Source organism: Xenopus laevis, chromosome 5S, assembly GCF_017654675.1.
Source record: "Xenopus laevis strain J_2021 chromosome 5S, Xenopus_laevis_v10.1, whole genome shotgun sequence".
Lineage (NCBI taxonomy): Eukaryota > Metazoa > Chordata > Amphibia > Anura > Pipidae > Xenopus > Xenopus laevis.
Genome location: NC_054380.1, coordinates 104,631,191 through 104,655,274, shown reverse-complemented (window position 1 = coordinate 104,655,274; position 24,084 = coordinate 104,631,191). Strand labels below are relative to the sequence as shown.

Below are 24,084 nucleotides of genomic sequence, written 5' to 3'. Positions count from 1 at the left end.
AATGGAGAGTGGGCAAACAGTCTTAACATCTGCTTAGCTGGTGTCCTCACCAGACAAGCAGATCTACATCTAATTTATATAAATAATATATATATCATATTATTTACGCTACAAAATCTACAGGCAGTTTATGTGCATCCAAGCAGAAAGGAGATCGATGGGTTGCCAAGACATTGCAATAGCAAATACACAAACACTGCAAGGACTGCTGCCTCGTGGCTTCACTTTGGAAATGTGCCCACAGTATAAAGTACAACCTCATGCCGCTTGACAGCCCTTCCCTGTCAGACCAAAGTACAGTAGCTTGTGAGTCTGAAACCACTCCAGATAATGCGTGGGGCTTCTAGGTGAAATGGTTGTTTTAATGAAAAGAGTAACTTGATTTCTATTGTATATGTCTAAAGTACTTAGATAGGCGAAAGCTGGTATTCCAAGAAACAATAAATTATTTGACCCTTAAGGAAGTGATTTGTTCAAGACCCCCTTGAATTTTCCAGCATTTGTACATGGTTCCCCTTAGCTCATAACAAGGGTTTTTTTATGAGCATTTGGAGAGCAAAGAATCATTCTTCCCAAATCTGAACACAACTTGTCTGCAGGTTGGGCCCTTGGGAACCAGGCCTACTGTTTAGGAACTGCTGCCTTAAAGGGATGCTGTCATGGGTAAAAAAATTTTTTTCAAAATGAATCGGTTAATAGTGCTGCTCCAGCAGAATTCTGCACTGAAATCCATTTCTCAAAAGAGCAAACAGATTTTTTTATATTCAATTTTGAAATCTGACATGGGGCTCGACATATTGTCAATTTTCCAGCTGCCCCAAGTCATGTGACTTGTGCTCTGATAAACTTCAATCACTCTTTACTGCTGTACTGCAAGTTGGAGTGATATCACCCCCTCCCTTTTCCCCTCCAACAGCCAAACAAAAGAACAATGGGAAGGTAACCAGATAACAGCTCCCCAACACAAGATAACGGCTGCCTGGTAGATCTAAGAACAACACTCAATAGTAAAAACCCATGTCTCACTGAGACACATTCAGTTACATTGAGAAGGAAAAACAGCAGCCTGCCAGAAAGCATTTCTCTCCTAAAGTGCAGGCACAAGTCACATGACTGGGGGCAGCTGGGAAATTGACAAAATGTCTAGCCCCATGTCAGATTTCAAAATTGAATATTAAAAAAATCTGTTTGCTCTTTTGAGAAATGGATTTCAGTGCAGAATTCTGCTGGGGTAGCACTATTAACTGATGTGTTTTGTAAAAACATGTTTTCCGATGACAGGATCCCTTTAAGGAAATATTGCACGGGGCAGCTGAGCAGTGGAGAAGGAGTCCAAAACTTCCCTGTTCACTTATTAACCAGTTTGGCTGGTTCTTCTTCTTCCCAGTCGCAGGCTGGTGGGCTTTTGGCCAGCTAACCAAACTTTTAAATTAAGGTTGGCTTATAAACACTTAGCATTTAATTTACTCTATTTAAGGGTGAAAACACACAGAACTACTAGTAGTAGCTACTTGTCATGGCTACAAAATGCCAGAAAATACCCGGACAATCCTGAGATTTGCCTCTGCTAAAACACACATAGAGACAATTGTCAGCAAAGTATCAGCATTGTCTATTTTTGTAGCCATGACAAGTATTTGTAACTCTGTTTCTTCACCCTTAAAGGAGAATTCCCCCCCCGAACTAATTAAAACCCCTACCCTACATCAGGGATCCCGAACCTTTAGAACCCGTGAGCAACATTCAGAAGTAAAGAATTTGGGGAGCAACATTAGCATAAAAAATGTTCCTGGGGTTCAAAATAAGGGCTGTGATTGGCCACTTAGTAGCCTCTATGTGGATTGTCAACCTACATTGAGGCTCTGTTTGGCAGTACAGCTGCAACCAAAACTTGCATCCAAGCCTGGAATTCAAAAATAAGCACCTGCTTTGAGGCCACTGGGAGCAACATCCAAGGGGTTGGAGAGCAACATGTTGCTCATGAGCTACTGGTTGGGGATCACTGCCCTACATAGTCCCCCCCCCTGCACAGGTGTTAACACCTGTAAATGCCCCTAATTCTCCCACATTGCAGAGTCAGCGCAGCAGAGCTCACGGGGGCCATCTTCTGCCAATCCAGTAATCTTCTGGTCTTTTTGCTTCCCTTTGGCAATTTTCGGCACATGCGCAGTTATCACAAAGTGGAAGACTGCTCCAATTGCGCATGCGGCAATACGGTGATTAGTTTCCGAAGAAGACCAAAGAGAAGATGGCGTCCATGAGCTTCGCTGCGCTAACTCTGCAATGAGGGGATTAGGGGCATTTACAGGTGTTAACACCTGTGAGGGGGGGAGCAGGGAGGGGGGGACTATGTAGGGTAGGGGTGTTTATTAGTTGGGAGGTTGAATTCTCTTTTAAACTGCATCAAGATGTGTTATACCATGGTATCTTGTTGGCATATACATTGCCACAGTGCATACCATCTCAAGATTTGGGCTTGTTTTCTCAGCTTCATTAGACATCTCATGAGTTGAAATTCACAATGGGCCTGGCCATATAGCCAGCAATAATGTTAGCTGGCCTGCCCCCTCTGCCTATAACTTCAGCAGTGCCTTGTCTCACTGGAATGTGTTTACAAGCTCTTTATTTCTTTATTTAGCTACTTTTTGTAAACACGTTTATCTGCTGGAAGATCTAGCCCTACTGGGGTCTTCAGACCTGTCAAATCGTTACAATTATGTCTTGAACCGTCTCGCTTAACTGAGTTTTAGCTAATGCTTTCCACATAGAATATGTTTGGTTTGTAATTATCAACAGACCTGGTATTTTAATATGGAACATGCTGAATTATGTCTGTCAATGTTTGGTGATTTCCCTTATGAGAGAAGTGACAGAGATCTTATGATTTCAGAGAATGCTGTGTTATACCAAAATTATAAGGAAAAGGCTCTAGACATTGACTCGGATGAGGATGCGGATTCCAAGGAACAGAAAGAGGACAGGATAATTGTTGAATACAAACCTTTAAGATCTACCTGGAGCCAGCTTTCAGTGGTATGTTTCTAATCTGCTCTCACATTATGATACAGAGTAATACTAGTCTCACAAAACCACAGAGGGCTTCATAGGTTTGAATAAAGAATTAGAAAAGTGAGACAATTAAACCATATTGTGTACCTTTGTTTGTATGTCTGCTAGGGTTGCCACCTGGCCGGTAAAATTAATGGTTGATTCCAATGTTATTAATAGGGAAAAAAGATAGATATATATGAAGGCCAGTATTTTTTTCCAGAATAGGTGGCAACCCTAATGGCAGCATAGCCAGTAGTGATATGCGGGTCAACTAAAATTCAACCTGCGCCCGACCCTAACCTGATCTGGCTGTACCCATGCCGACCCTAAGCCAATCTGGCCATACCAGTGTGGACCATAACCCAGCTCATTACCTTTATATATCAACGCCCACCCTACTGTGACATCACAGAAAGGGGTGGGCCTGCGCAAAAATATAAAAAAGGAGCACACTTGGAACATGGAAGTGGGGCAGTAGAAGGCTGTGACCTGAGGACAAGGTGCAGAGCTTGGCCCAAACCTACCCGACCTATGGGTCCCACAGCTTCAGGCCAGCCCACACATCACTGATAGCCAGGGTTTATCACTTTCTGATTTTTACCTACCTAATGTATCTATCAAACATAATCTGCTTTTGGTGCTATAATTAACTATATTCTTAGTTTGTTTTAGGCCCTATTATTATTTATAGACTGCTATATTTCCTGCAAATCTGTAGTGCAAAGCCTTAGGTAGACACCAAAGCAAGCAGTTGGCTCTGCTCATAAGCTTGATATAAAAAACAGTGAGAGCTTATGAAAATATGAACTCCATGTGTGGGAAGTGCCGTGTGGGAAGTGCCGTGTTCCAAAGTTATTGCATGCCCTGATGTATGTGCAGTGTGTATTAGTTGTATTGTTCTGTTGTAAAACATCAATATGTATAGGGGGATAGCCCTTTGCAGATGAGGCTCTCACTAAGAACCATGATGGTTCAAATACTCTCCCCTACATGCAGTTGCTTTCAATTCAGTTAAATAGGAAACACTATGCTTATGACCCTGTTAAATGTCAGTCTCTTGGTGTCATGACCATTGGCCAGTTAGTACTGTCATAACGAGGGGAACACTGTGGAATATCGGGTTCCACTAGCCATAATATTTGAAGTAGTGATCAAGGGGGAAGCTGAAACAGGCAGAACAGATGCTTGGCAATGGCAAAACACACGAGTGAAGCACAGGCAGGGTTAACAAAGTGGGTAGAGGGTAGGCACTGGTACCCATGGGATAAACAGGCAGTTATCGAGTTAACAAGCTCAAGTCCAAGACTAATCAGGGCAGGCAGAATCAGAAACATGCCAAAGTATTTAATAAAGATTAGGAACAATATAACAGGAGAACCTACCATGAACAGAGTGACCAGCAGCAAAGGAGACCAACAAACTGGAAAGTGTACAATGCCAGATTAGGGTATCTATAGGCAGTCCACCAGATCACTGGGAATAAGCTGTGCCAATTAATTCAAAGAAAATAGCTGGGAGTAAACCACAGAACTTGGGCCACAGATTGGAATAGGTAGGCTTTAATACAAAGAATGCCAGTACCTATGGAAAATAGAGATAAGTGCAAAAGGCTGTACAGTACTTGGGAAGACACAATGTTGTGTTTCAGTCAGCCAGTCTGACAGTATCAGTATCTTCAATAAGTAGTGTTTTAGCTATGTTTACATAGGAAGCAATTGCGAATGGAAAAGGGTATTTTGAGTGAGAACACTAGAGCAGTCCAAAGTCCCAGTGTTCCTTGACTAATGTTGGATCAAAGAGTTCCAGAATGAAATTGCCGCTTAGAGGTCTTTAAAAGGTATAGTTACTGTAGAGCTGATGTGCCATTAACACATATCGTGTATCATACATTCTCAGTCCATTCAAATGTAGAACATAATTACAATTATGTACATTTAAACTCTGTATGTAAAAGACTTTAACTCTGTATGTAAAAGACTTTAAGGGCTTCAAAGCAAGAATTCTTGCATTTTGTGTTTGCCCTGTGTTTGGGCATTGTGGGTTTTGTACATGAAATAATATTTCCAGAATCTGTAGGAAAATGGTGGGAATAGATTTTGCTGTAGCAGCAGCCATTCATTGTGTGAAAAACTTGGGAAGTGCACTACTAACATAGAAGAGCCTTACGTGTGATATTCAGTGTGTTTAATGCTTTTTGTTAACGGGTTATTAAGAGGCGGATTCCATCAGATGAGGCCAATGTTTTAGTTGAACCAGAGCCAGGGTTTTTATTTTAAGTGTAAGATTGAGTGGGTAGCTGGGCACTGGCTTATGAATGAACTCTCTGGAGGAAAACACAAACTTGCATCTCTGTGGTGTCTTATTTATGTGCTTGCTGTGAAACATTACTACTGTGTCAGGCATTGTGTCATGTCCAGGAGATGTATCTGTTAATGTCCTGCTGTTTGTATATATCCGATATTAGGGGGGGGGGAGTGTAGCGTCACATAGTTCATGGAGCAGCTTTTAAACCACACTTGACCTTGATTTAAAGAAGGGCAAGAGCAACTTTAATTGGTGGTGGCTGTAAATGCAGATGGAGTTGATGTTCCTGCCACTATGCTTCTTGCAAGGATTCTGCATCACAGAAAATGTATCTGAAAAAGCGAACCCATTCTGCAAACTTCATATTCATTTTTCTACTCCAACAGTACATGTTACTGGTTCCCATCCCCATTATTAATAATTAATTATGCCATCCATACTTTTCTCCTAAACTGCATATCAACTGCAGTGAAATTAAGTGATCATTCTTGAGCTGGGTTAGTAAATCAGTTGAGTCAGAGCCTTATGGAATGTTGTATAACTCGAGGAGAGTCTCCTTGGACCTCTTCGCGCGTAAGAAATTAAATGTGAGAAATGAATGCTCCGTGGGAAAACTTGAGAATCAGTACTTGGGGTTCCTTGGGATGAATTTGTAACGATCGCCGCCCGGAGCAGGCCCAGGAGCTCCGGGCGGCGCGTCCATCTTCGCCGGCGTCGCTCCCAAAATGGCGGCGCCCATGGCCGCCACGTGGGTAGCGGCGCCGGGCGATGACGTCAGCGCGCCGACGTCGGCGCAAGAGCGTCAATGACGTCAGAATGGCGCCAAATTTGAATATAAAAACTCCAACTAGACGCCAGAATGGCGCCCAAGAATAGGATTACTTTCCTGAAGCATATCCTGGGTTTCCTGTGTGCCTTATTGCCTAATATTGTTCCTGCCTTGTATCCTGACCCTTTGCCTGGACTTTGGACTTTGATTGTATTCTGCCTGCCTGTGAACTCTTGCCTGATCCTGACTATTCTCCGTTTAACCCTTTGGATACCACGACCTTGTTCCCTCAAGAGGGCTTCCTCCTTGATCCAGACAACCTCCCTGGAGGGAGCTCCCGGCTCCCTGACATTATTCTTGGGCCATGGATCCTTCTGAGGAAGCCACACCTCATGTCGGACGAGCGCTCCGCGGACTGGCATCCCGCATGGAGGACTACGAAAACCAGCAGGTTCGCATTGGGCAAGCACTCGATGTCCTGCTGGCTCAAGTGCCTTCTGCGTCCTCCACTGCTCCACCTACTGGGGATCCCCCCAGGGCGGCAGCCCCCACGAACACAAGCTACCCGACAGGTGAGCCTCGCATTCCTCCTCCCCCTCGTTTCAGTGGGGACCCACAAGCCTGCAGGGGATTTGCCACGCAATGCCAAATTCAATTTGAGTTCCAACCCACACAGTTTCCAAGCGAGCGTTCCAAGGTGGGGTATGTGATGTCTCGATTGGAAGGCAAGCCACTGGAGTGGGCAACGTCTCTTTGGGAGAAGAATTCCCCGCTGACTTTTGATGTTAAAGACTTTCTCCAAGCTTTTCGTATAGTCTTTGATGCTCCAGGTCGGGTTACGAACGCCCCTGCCCGTCTCTTGCAGCTCCGGCAGGGAAGCCGCAGTGTCAATGAGTATGCTATAGACTTCCGAACACTGATGGCGGAGACTTCCTGGTGTGATGACGCTTACAAGGCTGTATACTACCAAGGCCTATCCATCCGCATCAAAGATGATCTCGTCTCCAGAGAGACTCCTGACACCCTGGAAGGGTTGATCGCTCTATCCATTAAGGTGGACACTCGTCTCAGAGAGCACCAGGTGGAGAGAGAGCGCAGTAGACGATTTTCTCCCATGTTGGCCCCTCGCTTTCAAAGGCCGATTCTGCAAACACCCGCTGTTCCTGTGACCCATGTGTCGACGTCTCCCTTGGAGGAACCCATGCAAGTAGGAAAGACTCGCCTCTCCGAGCAGGAAAGACTCCGAAGACGTATGGCAGGTCTCTGTTTATACTGTGGTGGGCATTCCCATTTTGCCAACGCCTGTCCTGCCAAAGCCAAGAGTTTTGTACCCCGAGGTATGTCTCAGGTTTCTTATGTAGGGGGCATCACTCGAGGTTCTCTGGAGAAGTATCAAGAAAATTCACGCAGGCTTCTCCTTCCTTTGCAGATTCACCTGGCAAGTAAGTCTATCTTCGAAAGGGCCTTCCTCGACTCCGGAGCGGATGGCAATTTCATGGATGCCTTTTTTGCCGAACGCATGAAGATTCCTCTGCTTCCATTGTCTTCTCCCCTGCGAATTACTGCCATAGATGACAAACCCCTGGAGTTTGAATTCGTCACAAAGTTCACGGCGGAACTATCTGTACAAGTTGGGGCGCTGCATCAAGAAAAACTTTCATTCTTCATCATCCCCTGTCCTTCTACTCCAGTGATATTGGGTCTTCCATGGTTACGTCTGCATAACCCCACCATAGACTGGTCCACTGGACAGATCTCTCGTTGGAGTTTATTTTGCCTGCAACATTGCCTTCCGCCAAAACCCCTCGAGAAGGTGAATGTCTCCTCTGCGGAATTAAAGACTTTGCCCTCCACTTACAAGGGATTTTCCGATGTGTTTTGTAAAAAGTCTGCAGAGTTCCTTCCCCTACACATCGCTCCTACGACTGTCCGGTTGAACTCCTGCCTGGAGCTATGCCCCCCCAGAGGGCGCACCTACCCTCTCTCTCCTGCAGAGACTACCGCTATGAAGGAGTACATCCAAGAAAATCTCCAGCGGGGGTTTATCCGCCCTTCTACCTCTCCTGCAGGGGCTGGGTTCTTCTTCGTGGAGAAGAAGGACGGAGGCCTTCGGCCTTGTATAGACTATCGGGGTCTGAATAAGATCACCGTGAAAAACAGATACCCTCTGCCCCTGATTGCCGAGCTCTTTGACCAGCTGAAAGGGGCCAAGATTTTCTCCAAGTTGGATCTCCGGGGGGCCTACAACCTCATTCGCATCCGGGAGGGTGACGAATGGAAGACGGCATTCAACACTCGGGATGGGCACTATGAATATCTCGTTATGCCCTTCGGCCTATGCAATGCCCCTGCCGTCTTCCAGGAGTTTGTGAATGATGTGTTCCGAGATCTCCTAGGAAGGTTCGTAGTCGTCTACTTGGACGACATCCTGATCTTTTCCAAGGACCTTGAAAGTCATCGCTCCCAGGTGAAGGAGGTACTCTCTCGTCTGAGGAAGAACTCTCTCTTCGCCAAGTTGGAGAAGTGTGTTTTCGAGGTATCCAAGATCCCCTTCCTAGGATACATTATCTCTCCAGAGGGATTTGAGATGGACCCCGTGAAAGTGTCGGCCATCCAGGAGTGGCCTCTCCCACTGAGTACCAAAGCAATCCAGAGATTCATCGGATTTGCTAATTATTATCGACAGTTCATCCGGGGGTTCTCTTCCCGCATTGCACCTATCCTGGCCCTCATCCGAAAAGGGGGTAAACCCAGCCTGTGGCCTCCATCTGCTATAGAAGCCTTTCAGTCCTTGAAAGAGGCCTTCACGTCCGCTCCTGTTCTTCGACATCCCAATCCTGCACTACCCTTCTGCATCGAAGTTGATGCTTCTGAAGTCGGAGCCGGAGCTATCCTGTCTCAGAGACATTCCTCTGATGGAAAATTGCACCCCTGTGCGTTTTTCTCCAAGAAGTTCTCATCCGCAGAGCAGAACTATGACGTCGGGAATCGAGAACTCTTGGCAGTCAAGCTTGCCCTTGAAGAATGGCGTCACCTCCTGGAGGGTTCTGAAATTCCTGTCCAGATTTTCACTGATCACAAGAATCTGGAGTTCATACAGTCCCTCAAGAGGCTAAATCCCAGACAAGCCAGGTGGGCCCTTTTCTTTTCCCGATTTAACTTTGTTTTGACTTATCGCCCAGGTTCCAAAAATCTGAAGGCCGACGCCTTGTCTCGTAGCTTCACTCCGGTGGACCGTGACCCTGAGAGACAGGAACCAATCATTCCACCAGTCAAGATCATTGCCTCTCTGTATCCCCAATTTGCCGACCAGATTCTGGCTGGGCAGTCCTCGGCTCCTCAAGATACTCCGATTGGCATGGCCTTCGTCCCTCCAGAACTTCGCCTGGCCATCCTGCAACAAACCCACTGCTCCAGGCAAGCTGGACATCCTGGTTCGGCTAAGACCCTTGAACTCTTGAGGCGCCTAGTCTGGTGGCCTGATATCCGCAAGGATGTAAAGGACTTTGTGGCTGCTTGTAATGTCTGCGCCACTTCTAAGCCTAGCCATTCCCGCCCCAGTGGGTTGTTACAGCCTTTGCCGGTACCCTCTCGTCCATGGACGCACCTCTCTATGGACTTTATTGTCGAACTTCCTCCCTCCGGTGGGAATACTGTGATCTGGGTTGTTATTGATCGCTTCTCCAAAATGGCCCATTTCATCCCTCTGAAGAAGTTGCCCTCTGCGGTGGAGTTGTCCCAGCTTTTTATCCAGTACATCTTCCGCCTGCATGGTTTCCCGGTGGAGATCGTCTCCGATAGAGGCACCCAGTTTACTGCCAAGTTCTGGCGTTCCTTATGCAAAGACCTGGGAATTGTTCTTCAGTTTTCATCTGCATACCACCCGCAAACGAATGGGGCAGCTGAACGTGTCAACCAAGCCCTGGAGCAGTTCCTGAGGAACCACGTATCCCTCTGCCAGGATGACTGGTCTGATCTCCTCCCATGGGCGGAATTCGCTCATAATAATGCTTGTCATTCCTCTACAGGAAGGTCTCCGTTCATGTCGGTGTATGGTCAGCATCCTCAAGCTTTTCCCCAAGACTTTGTGCTATCTGACGTCCCGGCTGCTGACGACTCCGCAGCCCATATGTCTGCTATTTGGGCTGCGACCAAGTTGAACCTAGAGAAGAGTGCTCTTGTTCATAAGACTTTCGCGGATCGTCGTCGAAGATCCTCTCCTCTCTACAAGGTGGGTGATAATGTCTGGCTCTCTTCCAGGAATATCCGGTTGAAGATACCATCTCCCAAGTTGGGTCCAAAATTCGTGGGACCATTTCCCATCTTGGAGATAATCAACCCTGTGGCTGTCAGACTCCAGCTTCCACCAGAGATGAGAATCCCCAACGTGTTCCACGTGTCTCTGGTGAAACCCGCCATCACCAACCGGTTCTCTGGCGGTCAGTCTCCTCCTCCTGCCATCTCAGTGGAGGGTCAACTCGAGTACGAGGTGGAGAAAATCCTAGACTCCAGAATCTCCAGAGGGTCCCTTCAGTACCTCATTCAGTGGAAGGGCTTTGGCCCTGAAGAATGCTCCTGGGAAGGACACCGTGATGTTCACGCTCCTCGTCTGGTGAGGGAGTTCCATTCCAAGTTTCCCCAGAAGCCAAGTCCTGGTGGTCCAGAGGCCCCCCGTGAGGGGGGGGTACTGTAACGATCGCCGCCCGGAGCAGGCCCAGGAGCTCCGGGCGGCGCGTCCATCTTCGCCGGCATCGCTCCCAAAATGGCGGCGCCCATGGCCGCCACGTGGGGTAGCGGCGCCGGGCGATGACGTCAGCGCGCCGACGTCGGCGCAAGAGCGTCAATGACGTCAGAATGGCGCCAAATTTGAATATAAAAACTCCAACTAGACGCCAGAATGGCGCCCAAGAATAGGATTACTTTCCTGAAGCATATCCTGGGTTTCCTGTGTGCCTTATTGCCTAATATTGTTCCTGCCTTGTATCCTGACCCTTTGCCTGGACTTTGGACTTTGATTGTATTCTGCCTGCCTGTGAACTCTTGCCTGATCCTGACTATTCTCCGTTTAACCCTTTGGATACCGCGACCTTGTTCCCTCAAGAGGGCTTCCTCCTTGATCCAGACAACCTCCCTGGAGGGAGCTCCCGGCTCCCTGACAGAATTGATCCAATAAATATAAATGAGAAAAAATTAACCTCTTGTATGGAATGTACCGAACTCTTGGAATTCATATGGAAATGATGAATCCAAAATTTTAACAGGATTGTCTATTAAACCTTTTGAATGAGGGGGTGCATCAGTGGAACAATTATATAGTGAATAAAGTACCTGCTTTTGTAAAATATAAGGATATTATAAGTTACAGAGGAGTTTCATGACCATATAAAAACACGAGGCCGAAGGCCGAGTGTTTTTATACAGGTCATGGAACTCCAAGGTAACGTCTAATATCCTCATATTTTGCAACTGGGGGTACTTTATTTATTATAATACACACGTTTCAGTGAGTTATGTGACAGAAATGACATCAGAACTCACCATTTATAACTGATGACATCAGAACTCACCGTTTATAAGAATATAATTTACAAGATATTCTTGGCTTTTGTGTGTTATATAACACTACTGATCAAATATGGGCAATGGCTACTCACTGCATCCCATAATACTCCAGGGGGCATATTTACTAAAGGGCGAAGTGACTAAAGCAGGTGAAAATTCGCCAACATGACGTTATTTCGGTACTTCGCGGATTTACTATCGGTCGCTGGTGTAACTTAGCTATCGAAGGAGATAGACTCTGGCGTCACTTCGCCCCCTAACGGCGAGTTTGCGCTCTGGTGAATGGACGTAACTACGCAAATTCACTAAGATGCGCATTTTACTGACAGTTACCTCTTGCACCAGACTTGCCTTCGCCACCTCAGACCAGGCGAAGTGCAATAGAGTAGATAGGTCTTCCTCAAAAAATAGTTGAAATTTTTTCTAAGTCCCAAAAAATGCTAGTGTCTTTTCCTTTTTCAGGGTGATAGGCTGAAAAAGAACGTAAATTTTTTGGGGGGTAACCGGCTTCCCCCCTGCATTTCCTAACATATGGCACATAAACTATACACTGGGCTCATGTGTAGGGCAATATAACAACTTTATTTTCTTTTATTAAGGTTTCCTGTAGTGTAATGTATTTGCTGCAACATATACATCCATTGAACTTTAGCTTCCCGCCGTATGCAAATTAGCCAAAGCTAGCACAACTTCGCTTCACTTGGCGCAGTAACGATAGCGCAACTTCGCCAGCATTCGTCGCCCTGGACGCAACTTTGATTTTAGTGAATTAGCGTTGTTCAGGCGGATCTATGCCTGGCGAAGTGTTGCGCTGTGAGCGAAGCCGTCGCTGGCAAATTTTCGGAGGTTAGTAAATTTGCCCCCAGGTCACAGTTTCTTTTATTCCTGAGATCTTACATATTTTATCGTCATTGGCACCTTGGCTTCACCATTAGAAACATCACTTAGTAACATTACCATTTGACAGTTATGGTTCTCTGCATCCGTAGGAAATTGTGTATTCAAAACAAATTCTGTATTTTAGGGTCTATGTTGATAGTAGTTCAGCTTCTTCAGGGTTTCAAGCGACTTATTGGGCTTGGGAATTTCAGGGATTTTGTCTCACTGGAGCAATTATCTTGCCACAAAATGGACTAGACACTAGAGTATTAACCCTTTAAACTTGGCAAAGTTAGTGTCTACTAACTAACTTTACTAAGACATACCGGGGCTCATTTATTAAAGCAGCGCAGCGCATAAGTGGACGCAAAAGGTTGTCTGCGCCATCACAGCATGATCGCTAATATATTTGCGTGATATTGCGCATAACACAGAGCTTTTGCGATGGTTTTGTTTATGCGCATTGCGCAAAAGATTGGGCATTTATGTCGCAAACGATGCCGTGGTTGTTAGGGGCGTGGCTGTGGGTGTGGCTACAATGCGCTTGCACTGCGCCCGTCGCAGATTTGCGTCTGTATATGTGCAAAACTGCACCCGGGCAACAGCACCACAATTTTTACGACTGCCTCTTCGTGGCGTAATAGTAACGCTCTTCAAAATGCGCATTCCTGCCCAGCTGCGCTAGTATATTAAACTGGGTTCTGGCAAATACAATGGTGCTGCTGTTGGTGGGGATGTTTGTTAACTCAAAGTTTACTCAAAGATGAACAACCCCTGTAAAGTGCATATTAACCATGCCTTCCACCCAACATGTTTATATTGACCAAGGTTCCTTTAAGGGTATCAGGTAGGCTAAACACCTTTGCAACCAAACAAATATTAGCACAGAAACAAATGCAGATGCGTCTAGGTGAACGCAATATGCGCAATATGTGACGCAACTAATTAAAGCAGCGCATTCATACATGAGCACAACTAATCCTTACCTTTGCGGTATCTTCCTGTGCGCACAATTTATTATAAGCTCTGCGACAGCTGATACGCAGTTTCACACGTCGCACCTGTCTGTGTCTACATTAGCGCACAAATCGCACTGTTAAGGTATCGTGCGCTACATTATTAAATACTCGCATGCGCTGGGCAAATGTCAGGCCACTGCGCTCTTTTTAGCGCTGCGCTGCGTTAATAAATGAGCCCCACCGTCATGCTGCAACTCTAGATTCTTCATTTCTAGTTTTCCTTTTGATCTTTGCTGTGTTTGCTGGCAATTAGCAGTGCAGTCAGTTCAAAAGGTACCGGCATTTAAAGGGTCTAGGAAGGGATTTTAAGTATTTCTTTGCAGCCATATAAGAGCCTGGTGGGATCTTCCATTGCACCACTTTGTAAATAAACAGAAAATATTTTCCTCATTTCAGAATTTCCTAACACTAAAAGCAGTGTGGTGGGAAGCTTTCCCTACTTTAAAATACTGGACATTTTGAATCATTGTTTTGTATGCATTTTCATTTATTAATACAGCCTTGTGGTGTCTTAGGCTTTTGAATTGACCCTTACCTCTACCAAATGGGAGAAAAATGGGAGAACAAATGATGTTAGGGAATTAAAATAGCCAAGCTTGTATGGCTTTGAGTTGGTTGCTATGGCTGTCTGCCAACCCCTTAACTTACACAGTCAATTCACGAGTCTGTGGTTTAGTATTCATAGAGAATCTCTCAGAGAGGAAAAGCTCCTCGGGCAACAACATTCTGCTTCTGAAGCCAATGGTGCGACAGAAAGAGAGGGGAAAACTTGTTTCACATCATTCATAAACATGACATGCGGGATGGGATTTATACTGCCGTATGAGGATTTTTCTGTCAATAGCCATAAATGCAAAAAGTATTATAGTATAAATTAAAAGTACAAAATAGAATTTGAGAAACACGGCTTTAAACAATTTAACAGGAAATACTATTTTTAAAGGCACTCGCGTGTTTAGAAAGATGTTATGACGGTCCGTAAAGTTGACTGTTTGATTCCAGAGCCAGTAAAATTGCTATAATTTCAGCTCTTAAATCGGCAACCTGATGTTAAGCTGATAATAGTGATTGTGACGAGGCAGGGCCCTCCCTTTTCAATTCTATTTTAAACAAACTGAAGTAACTATCGGATAATGTTCCATAGAAACGTCTTTAGGAATGAAGAAAAATAACTTACTATAGGTAATTGGAATGAGGCCCCAGGCCAGGGTGGGGAGCAAGGAGCATTAACAGTATATGTAGCTTGTGTATTCATTTATTATCATTATCCTGTATTCATATAGTGACCTGTACTACAGTGCTTTACAGAGATTATACAGCATTCAGCTAAACCCCTGGCCCAGTGGAGCTTACATCTAAGGTCCTTATTACATTTACACTCAGCATTCCTAAGGCCAGTGCAGAATCTGAGTGAAATGACTGGGTCCCCTTGGGGCTGCAACCATAGGGGCCCTCCCATCCGAGTGCAAGTTCCCCCACACTGAACTCGATGCCAACAACTCCCCTATCTTGGGTGGGGGAAGCTCCCACAGTTCTCCATGGGGAGCGGACCTGTGTTGGCGAGGCCCAACAGGTTTTTTTCCTGGTGTCCAACCCTGGGCCAGTGTCATACTAGGTTTTTCTCTGCTTAGTAATGGCAAATCTGCTCCGTTCCAACGCATGCTTTCTCGTTTCCGATCCAAAATACGCTTTGTGTGTGTTCACTGGCTGATGCTCCATGATAACTTGGAGTGGATTGGCCTTTTCTCCTCCAATATTTCTATGCAGAGTGGCAAATCTCCTCTTCTTCTGACAACTAATCTCCCAGAAATGCCTTCCGCCGGCAAGAATGTAAATCGCCCACAGGATGGCACTCTGATCACTTCGGTTTTCCGAAGTCGCCCGAAGTTTCCTCGTGAGGCAACTTCGGAAAAAGAAGCAATCTACATTCTACCCGGTGTTCACTGGGCCACCACCCTTAAATGTAGAATGGCATAACTGGGACCCTCTGAATTTTTGATCTCAAGTTGAATGGATGTTAAATGTGTTTAAATGACATCATCATTCCAAAGAATCCAATCAGATAATGTTATTTAATGCCTTAGGAGAAATAAGAGGTTAACATGTGAGATAATGATTCTAGGATAGTGAGTAGCAGACAGATGTTCTGTTCTATGCTTCTGCCAAGTGCTTCTCTCTGCACACTGGGCTGGTAGCAGCACACTGGTCTCTGTTAGCAGCTGTTACTGATAAGAGCAGACATAGTGACTTCCAGCAGGAACTTCCAGCAATTAACAGTGTTTACATAGATGTGGCTGGCATAAAACATACAGCAAGTAGCAGTGTCGGACTGGCCCACCGTGATACCAGGAAAACTCCCGGTGGGCCCAGGTGTCAGTGGGCCCTCATGCTGCTAAACAAGAAAACAAAGAGGCTAAATAGATGGGATAATAGATTTTAGTATTATTGCATGCAAATAAAAGAGACTAGGAGAATAGAGGTTGAGTGAAGAGAGGAAGAATATTAGTCCTGAGAGTGGAACCCTAGTTTAAAGTTTTTTGGTGGGCCTCTGGTGTCCCAGTCCGACACTGGCGAGTGGGCACATCTTTACACTCCAGGATGTGAGAGCCATATCATTTCGAGCTGTAATTTTTAAATGAAGAGGAATATTTGCTTGAAAAATACCATTCCTTGCTCAGTCAACTAATATTTTAGTACTCTTTTTATTAGCCGTGTCTTCTTTTCAGTGCATTATATGATAAGAATGGGAATTGGGTTTTGGTTGTCTCAATCTTATATGACAGTACAGGTATGTGATAGTTATCCGGAAGCCTTTTATCCAGAAAGCTTCAAATTACAGAAAGTCCATCTACCATAGACTCGATTTTGTCGAAATAATTGAAAATTTTAAAAAATGATTTCCTTTTTTCTCTGTAGTAATAAGAGTGCCTTGTACTTGATCCAAACTAACATATAATTAATCCTTATTGGAAGCAAAACCAGCCTGTTGGGGTTATTTAATGTTTACATGATTTTCTAGCAGATTTAAGGTATAAAGATCCAAATTACAGAAAAGTCTGTTATCCAGAAAACCCCCAGGTCCCAAGTATTCTGGTTAACAGGTCCCATGCCTGTACTATGCAGTAACCGAGATCCTCTTACACTATCTCCTTACAGAAAAACCATGATATCCTAGAATGGAGATAGACGTTTTTGCGGTGCACATTAACAGACAATTACTGGATGTTCTTGTATAACAGCAGCCAGACAACCCTGTCCATCAAATGCAGTCTTGGGTCAAATTAATTCCATCCTATATAAGACTGCAAAGCAAAGAAAAAAGACTTTCCCACTCATTGTGTACAGGTTACAATTGAATGTATGACTATAATGGAACCTGCACCATGGTGCCATGCACTGCTTTTACTAATGGTTCAGTGACTTTTACGTGGACTATGAAGTCACAATAATATCTCAACACTTGCTCAAGCTTGGAGGCATTAAGTAATAAAGGATGCATTTTTAAAGCAGTTTTTCCTCACGCACATCTACCAATATAGACTTGTGTATCTGCTTTTATATGCAAGTGCGTGCATCAGGCAAAAGTAAATTGAATAACAGGAAAGCCGAAATGTACGCCATAAGTATCTTCAAGGGCAAATAGGCATTTTTATGTGTGGAGTAGTAACATTTCTAAAATCAGGTTTTAGTTGCAGGGCTCCTTTGTGTCTCTGGGCACTTTACTTTGCACCTTTATTCATCATTCCTCTAGGCCAGATCCCCAACCAGTAGCTCGTGAGCAACGTGTTGCTCTCCAACCCCTTGGATGTTGCTCCCAGTGGCCTCAAAGCAGGTGCTTATTTATGCATTCCAGGCTTGGAAGTATAGTGCCAAGTACAGCCTTCTGTAGACTGTCAGTCCACATAGGGGCTACCAAATAGCCAATCACAGACCTTATTTGGCACCCCAAGGGACTTTTTAATGCTTGTGTTGCTCCCCTACTCTTTTTACATTTGAATGTGGCTCATGGGTAAAAAAGGTTGGGGACACCTGCTCTAGGCCAACTAACTTAGCACAGGACGCATTGTGTGAGGCAAGAGTACAGGTGTAAAAACATTTATTTGGTCATGATTTGGGGTTTCACACTTCACGCCCACGTAGATGGACAACCAGCAGGTTCCATTGCCTCATCCCTCGAGTGGCAGAGAAGCAAAACATACTTTAAAAATGAATTTCAAATGAAGTTCCCAATGTTGCTGTTCTCTGAAATAGCAACTGCAATCACCGTGCCTAATCATAAGACGTCCCTGCTCATGGAAGCTAACAAGGACATGAGGTTTCCATCGCACACCGTCTCTGGAGCAAAACACACTCTCATATTTATATTACGTTCCACAGATGTATTTAAAAAAAAATAACCAAATAACATAGCTTGGGGCGTCGCTTCATACAATTAGCTGTTACTAAATATATATTTATTTAGACTTTTCCTTGGCTCGATATAGCTTTCAAACATTCCACAAAAAAACTATTTCCCTGTCCTCCAGCAGTCATATGGTCCTGATAGGATGTGTTTGTACAAACTTTCAATTAGAGTATGGCAAGAGCGGAAAATAGGCCTTGGCTTGAATTTCCCCCCAAAGTTTGCTTTCTTACTACAGGCCAAGTCATAAGCAATAGGTTAAACATAGGAAATGTTTGTTTGGAGTCGTATAATTCCTACAATTGTGTCACATTTACATATTGGAGAGATCCAGATGTATAATAGCTGGCATGCCTGGGTATTTGTGGAAATGCGCACACAAAAAGTTGTTTTTATTAAAACAATAACAAATAAAAAAATATATACCACTGTATCACAAAGTGTTAAATTTTTTTGGAGCCACAACTCCCTGCAAATATCAGTGATAACTGGGAGTTGTGGTGGGAATATGAGCTTATTCATGGCAGGTTATAAAGTCATTTTATGTCCACTGTTGCTTTTCTGAGCCTTAGATGTTGCTGCTGAGCAATAGCCCTACACAAGGAGGTAAACATTGTAGGAATTCAGTTTAACAAGCTTGGCAAGTACAGAAATATATGCAGGTATAAAGCTTAGATTTTTTTTACATGCTGCAATAAGTAGGGAGCACATTGCAGGGAAACAATAAAATAAATACACATTTTAAGGCTTTGATTGTGTAAGGCTGTGGCCAGAGATGGCTTTTTGCTGTTCCTGAGGCTGAAAAAGAATGGTAAGAATATAAAACAATTGTGGATTATTATAGGCATAATACAAATCTGAAATGTACAGGTTTATGGATAGCTTAAACAAGCACCTAAAGATGTTAGCTAAAATGCCCAATCAGATTGGCCCATCGCTACACAGGGTCAATCAATTTAACCAGTTCAATAAATTTGATAAATGTAAACATTTAGCATTTTGCAAGCCTGGTTTGGGACTGCAAACCTAATGATGGATATAAACAGTGATATAGTCTTTTTTTAATCTCTATTAAAATCATTATGGATCTGATTGATCACAATCTATTTATAGTAATGAGATATATATATATATATATATATATATATTTGTTATACTTTGTAATATTAATATATATTTTCAATATTGTGTTTTTATATGCTTATATGTCCTATAAAATGAACTTAGCTAAAGGACTTTGCTGTTATTATTGAGGTAAGTATTTATATACATTCCCAGACTATGTAAAATGTTCGGTACTTCTCAGTGACACGCCAAATAAAAGCACTTTGTAACTGTATTTCAGATCATTGAAACTAGTGGAATTTTAGGCATTTTTTGGAAAACCATAAGATTCAGGATTAGGTTCCATACGCCTGGAAAGGAAAATTGTCTATGTTGCTAAAATATAAAAAAAAAATCCAGGAAAGCCGTGCTACGTTTAGCACATATTTAAATGATGTGTGTTCTAGCAGGCAAACCGTAATAGGATATAAAGTTTCTGGTAGAAAACTATAAAAGCTGTGGCTTCAGATGCTCACTGCCGTTTGGTATTCGTTACACAAAGGCAGGATTGTAGCTGCTGTTCTGATGTTACCCATGCAATATGCTGTTGATTGGTATTTTGGGAAGGAAATCATTTTTCGGAGGTGCTGTGTGATGAGTGCTGGAAACCCAGAATTTAATGAATTAGATCTCGGGTTGTCAGCAGTTCTCTTTTCTAATGTTCCAGTCCATCTCTTAGTGGGGATCTCAGAAGGGAGTGTGCCAGCCAGAGTACATCCACATACTGCTGGACCACCAAGTTGCTGAATTTGCTAAATTAAACATAGTAATGATGTGTAAAACCCCTAGCCTGAGTATACTATGTAATTATAGGGAACCGTTTTTTTCCATCTCATTTCAAATAGCAACGATTTACAACCTGAATGAAGCATATTTCAGTGGTCTCTGAGCGTTCTGCTTGTCATTAAATTTCAACTGAATGTGGTCTTTTCTTTCAGTGTGGCAATATTGTTCTATTCTTAATACAACACCTTTGTGCTATTACTAACATTCTCCAGTGACTGCAAAAAGGTGTATAAATGCAGAAATATAATAATGCAAAATTTTGATTATTATAGAGTCGTTTTAAAGCCCAGAATAGAGTCCTGCAGCAGGTTGGGTACTCGCAAATCGTTCGAGACTCTGCCTGAATATCATTAATGTTTCAACCATGCAAGCAACCCACAAGCACTCTTTTTGTTACAGGTGGGTGCATTGTAGGAAGACATTTAAAGGGAACAAAAAGTATAATTTGCTTCAGTCAGTGGAAAACTTACAATATTGTGACGTCACTTCTGGTTTATGTGACGTCACTTCCTGTTTCAAGTTGCTGCCATCAGGGGCCGGTTGCATTTTAATGATGGGCCACAAATGTGGGTAAGCGGGTTTCGATAAGTGTAATCAGGTACAGGTTAGGTGCAGGTCTGGAAAACAGACCGTAAAGGATTGTAGCCCAGAAGGTTCCATAAAACAAACCGTAGCGTAACTAGATGTTACTGGGCCTTACAGCAAATTCTGTTTAGGGTACCAAAAGTTAACCTATTCTACAAAGATACAGTATATTGAAATTGCTCATTAATTAGGACTTTGGGTCCCCTACACTCCAGGGCCTCCTGCAACCACAGGGTCTGTGCCCTTAAAAGCAAAGGTTGTTGGACTTGTTCAGATCGAGTAAGAGGTCCAACCTTTGGCCAGGGCTTCCATTATCTCACAACAGAGTTACATATTTAGGGAGCATTGTATCTGCCATTCTAACATAGTTACAGGAGACCGCAAATAAGTGTTCCCTGACTGACCTTCAATGTCTAGGAAAGTAGAAATGTCATCTTTCCAAAATCTCGGCGTAAATAAGATTTGAGGAGAAACCACATGGTGGTATCTACCCACCCCTCTGCATCATGGAGAGTTAGCAACAACATATTATTGTGTGTTTAAATGAAAAATAAAGCTAATAATTATCACACAGTATCCATATATCCTAAACTCTACTTCTCTCACATGGAACATAGGCTTTCCACATTCTCCATGCCAAAGATCTGATTTAGTTTGCCATTCCAGTGGAAGCTTACAGGATATGTGCAATGTTTGTGTGTTCCTCCAATGAAATATTTTGTTACTCAAGCACAGAATATAAGTGACATACTGTTCTGTACCATTGATTGTTTACTGTTGACTTTCTGTATCCCTTGCCTTCCTCTAAATATGCAACTGGGCCAAAGACTGAGTACGTCATTAATCATCAGCCACTGACCTTACATTTGGCAGTTCAGCTCTAAGTCACAGGGCATCTCTACAATGTGTGATTGTGTTCTTTTTGTTTACAATAATTTGTAACCCTTTTGTGACCACACAAGTCTGTTCTGACTTTGTAGGGATTAGGAGATTATTTTTATAGTTTTTAACAATAGTTTCCTAAATCTGATCTGTTATGGAAATGTGTTAAATCATTTGTGTGCACTGCTATAGAATTTACGGACATATGCTTTAAAGGGGAAGTTCTACATTGACCAGTTTTTAGCAACTGTTCAGCTGAATCTTTTGAATTCATATTCTGCCAATTTCTGAAATATAATTCCAAGTGTCTTTTTGCTTTCAGAGGCTAAATTTGTATTGCTTTTTTATTTCTGAGCTTTCTACAGACTCTCTCATATTAAATTTCAATTCTGACTTCCCATATGATGCCTTTGTTGTTAGGCTAAATGGGACCCTGTGAACATGCCAAACTAAAGAACTGTTAAACCTAAAGTTAGTTCAAAATCAACAAAAAAATCTTAAAAAATTCAAAGACCAGCTGAAATTCCATGAGAATTTTATTGCCTTCAGTATATTCAATTTTCATTTTAAATGAACTATCCTTTTGGATTGAACTGTGTACAAGAAAATCAGCTTGACTTTCAGAGTTCCTTGGTCCCAGAGCTGGGACCTGGATATTTATGGGGCAAATAGGGTTTTTTTCAATAAAAAGGGACATACATCTATAGTATATCAGATGGTAGGGATCTCTCAATAGACATGTCAAAACTGGTTAACCCTATGAATCGGTAGGGATGGACCGAATCCAGGATCGGGATTCGGCCTTTTTCAGCAGGATTCAGATTTGTCTGAATCCTTCTGCCTGACCTAACCGAATCCTAATTTGCATATGCAAATTAGGGGCAGGGAGGGAAATCGCATGACTTTATGTCACAAAACAAGGAAGTAAAAAATGTTTTCCCCTTCCCACCCCTAATTTGCATATGCAAATTTGGATTCGTTTCGGTATTGGGCCGAAACTTTCATGAAGGAAAGAGGTTTCAGAGCCACCATCAGGAAGGAACAGGAGAAAGTCAACTTGGGATCCATGGCAGAGGGGGTGATTCATGGGTGACAGAGGTCTGGGATTTTGGTGCCCATTTTATTTTCTGTTGAAGCCTTTTTCTACTTATCTGGCAGGACTCACTACCAAAGAGGTTCAGGTGGGCAGTAGACTAATAACGGCCCCCGGTGGGCAAGCATTTTAAGTAGTATGGGGCCCCTTGTTTTCTGATGGTGGCCCTGATATAATACTCTTGACTTAATACATATGATTGATGTATATTGTGAGACTCCTTTATTAAAAGCATAGAAAGTTGTTCCTGTTAATAACATGTTAGTATTGTGTTGACTGACTGGCAATTAACACACTAGGGTCAGATCATGCTCTCTGTGCCACTTGGCCACATTTTGGCAGATAATAACATGGGGGATGTGGCTGAACCAAGAATACTTGAATGTAGGAGAGGACATATAAAACACGAGCATATAGGGACATAATTATATATTCAGCTGTCAGTGATTCTACTGGACAACTACAAAGGGAAGATAAAGAATGAAGGTAGAGTGAACCTTTATAACACTAAATATAGAGTTGAATGAAAGGATGTCACAGCATGGAGTGGATTTGTTTTATTTGTCAACAGCTGATTCACTGATATATTTGTGTTTAGATCATTTTAATCCCCTGGTTGTTTCCTGTTAGTTAGCAGCAGTCACACATTTTATACATTACATTAGCATGATACACCTATGAGATCCCATGTATCACACATTGATGTGTAAATCCAATATCCAGTCCTGTCATATTGAGGAGATGTCTTACAGGTGACTGATTAGTGCTTCACTGCCTTGCAGGAATCTCTTTGTTCTTTTGCGTCATCTTGTTTATTGAAATTCACCTTGGCACATTTCGATTCAGTATTAATGAACAGCTGCAAGCAGTAACATGATGCAGCTCAACGTGGATTTGATTTATGAATGTATTTAATGACAAATTTATATTAAATACAGTATCAAAGGCACAATATACTTATACGAATACTGAAATAAATGTAGGCTTCTGAAAGGTTCCAGAACTTGAAGTCAGGGCATGGGTGGTGGAGCCTGGGGGACAGCAAATTACGCGGAACCCAATTGTCTCCATATCCGCATTAAACTCTTTGCCCGGCAGTCCCCTTCCTTTTTCTGAAGATTTTTCTTTAGTTTCTGGTGTGTTAGCAAATCTCCTCCTTCCCTGGGCTGGTTCTAGGGCAGAATGAGAAGGCTTAGTGACACCAGAAGTTATTGGAGAGACACAGTGCAACAAAAATGGATATTTTTGCTTTTTACCCAAATTGTGTGTTCTTAATGCCATGATTAACTCAACTTTAGTTTTTGTGACAAAGCTTTGTTGGTCGATGGTGGCCATGCTCTTGCCTCTGTAGGTCCTGTTTACTAGCAGTCCTTGGAAAAGAGCACCCACTCCTGCTTCTCACTTGGCTTTATTAAACTGGAGGCACATAAAAATGAATATGTAATTAATAGTTTTTTTGGTGTAAACGTTTCGTTCCCAAAAACAATCATTCTTAGAAAATCCAATTGTTTGCAGATTGTACCTTTGTTAATGTGTGATATCGGGTCTCATTATTCAGATGAACCAGTACACAAAAACCACAATCAAGTCCTAATAAGACAATTATTTGGCTTGACAACCAAACTACCAGATAAATGCAGATTTGCCT

At 43.1% G+C, this 24,084-nt stretch overlaps 1 protein-coding gene across 1 annotated transcript in view; it reads left to right on the top strand.

The window, feature by feature from the left end:
* Window positions 1-24,084, top strand: part of arhgef26.S (Rho guanine nucleotide exchange factor 26 S homeolog) — a 74,152-nt gene that overhangs the window by 5,777 nt on the left and 44,291 nt on the right. The window contains exon 4 of the mRNA XM_018265753.2: window positions 2,891-3,033. Within this exon, the coding sequence (XP_018121242.1) occupies window positions 2,891-3,033 (143 nt within the window). The remainder of the gene's footprint in view (window positions 1-2,890; window positions 3,034-24,084) is intronic.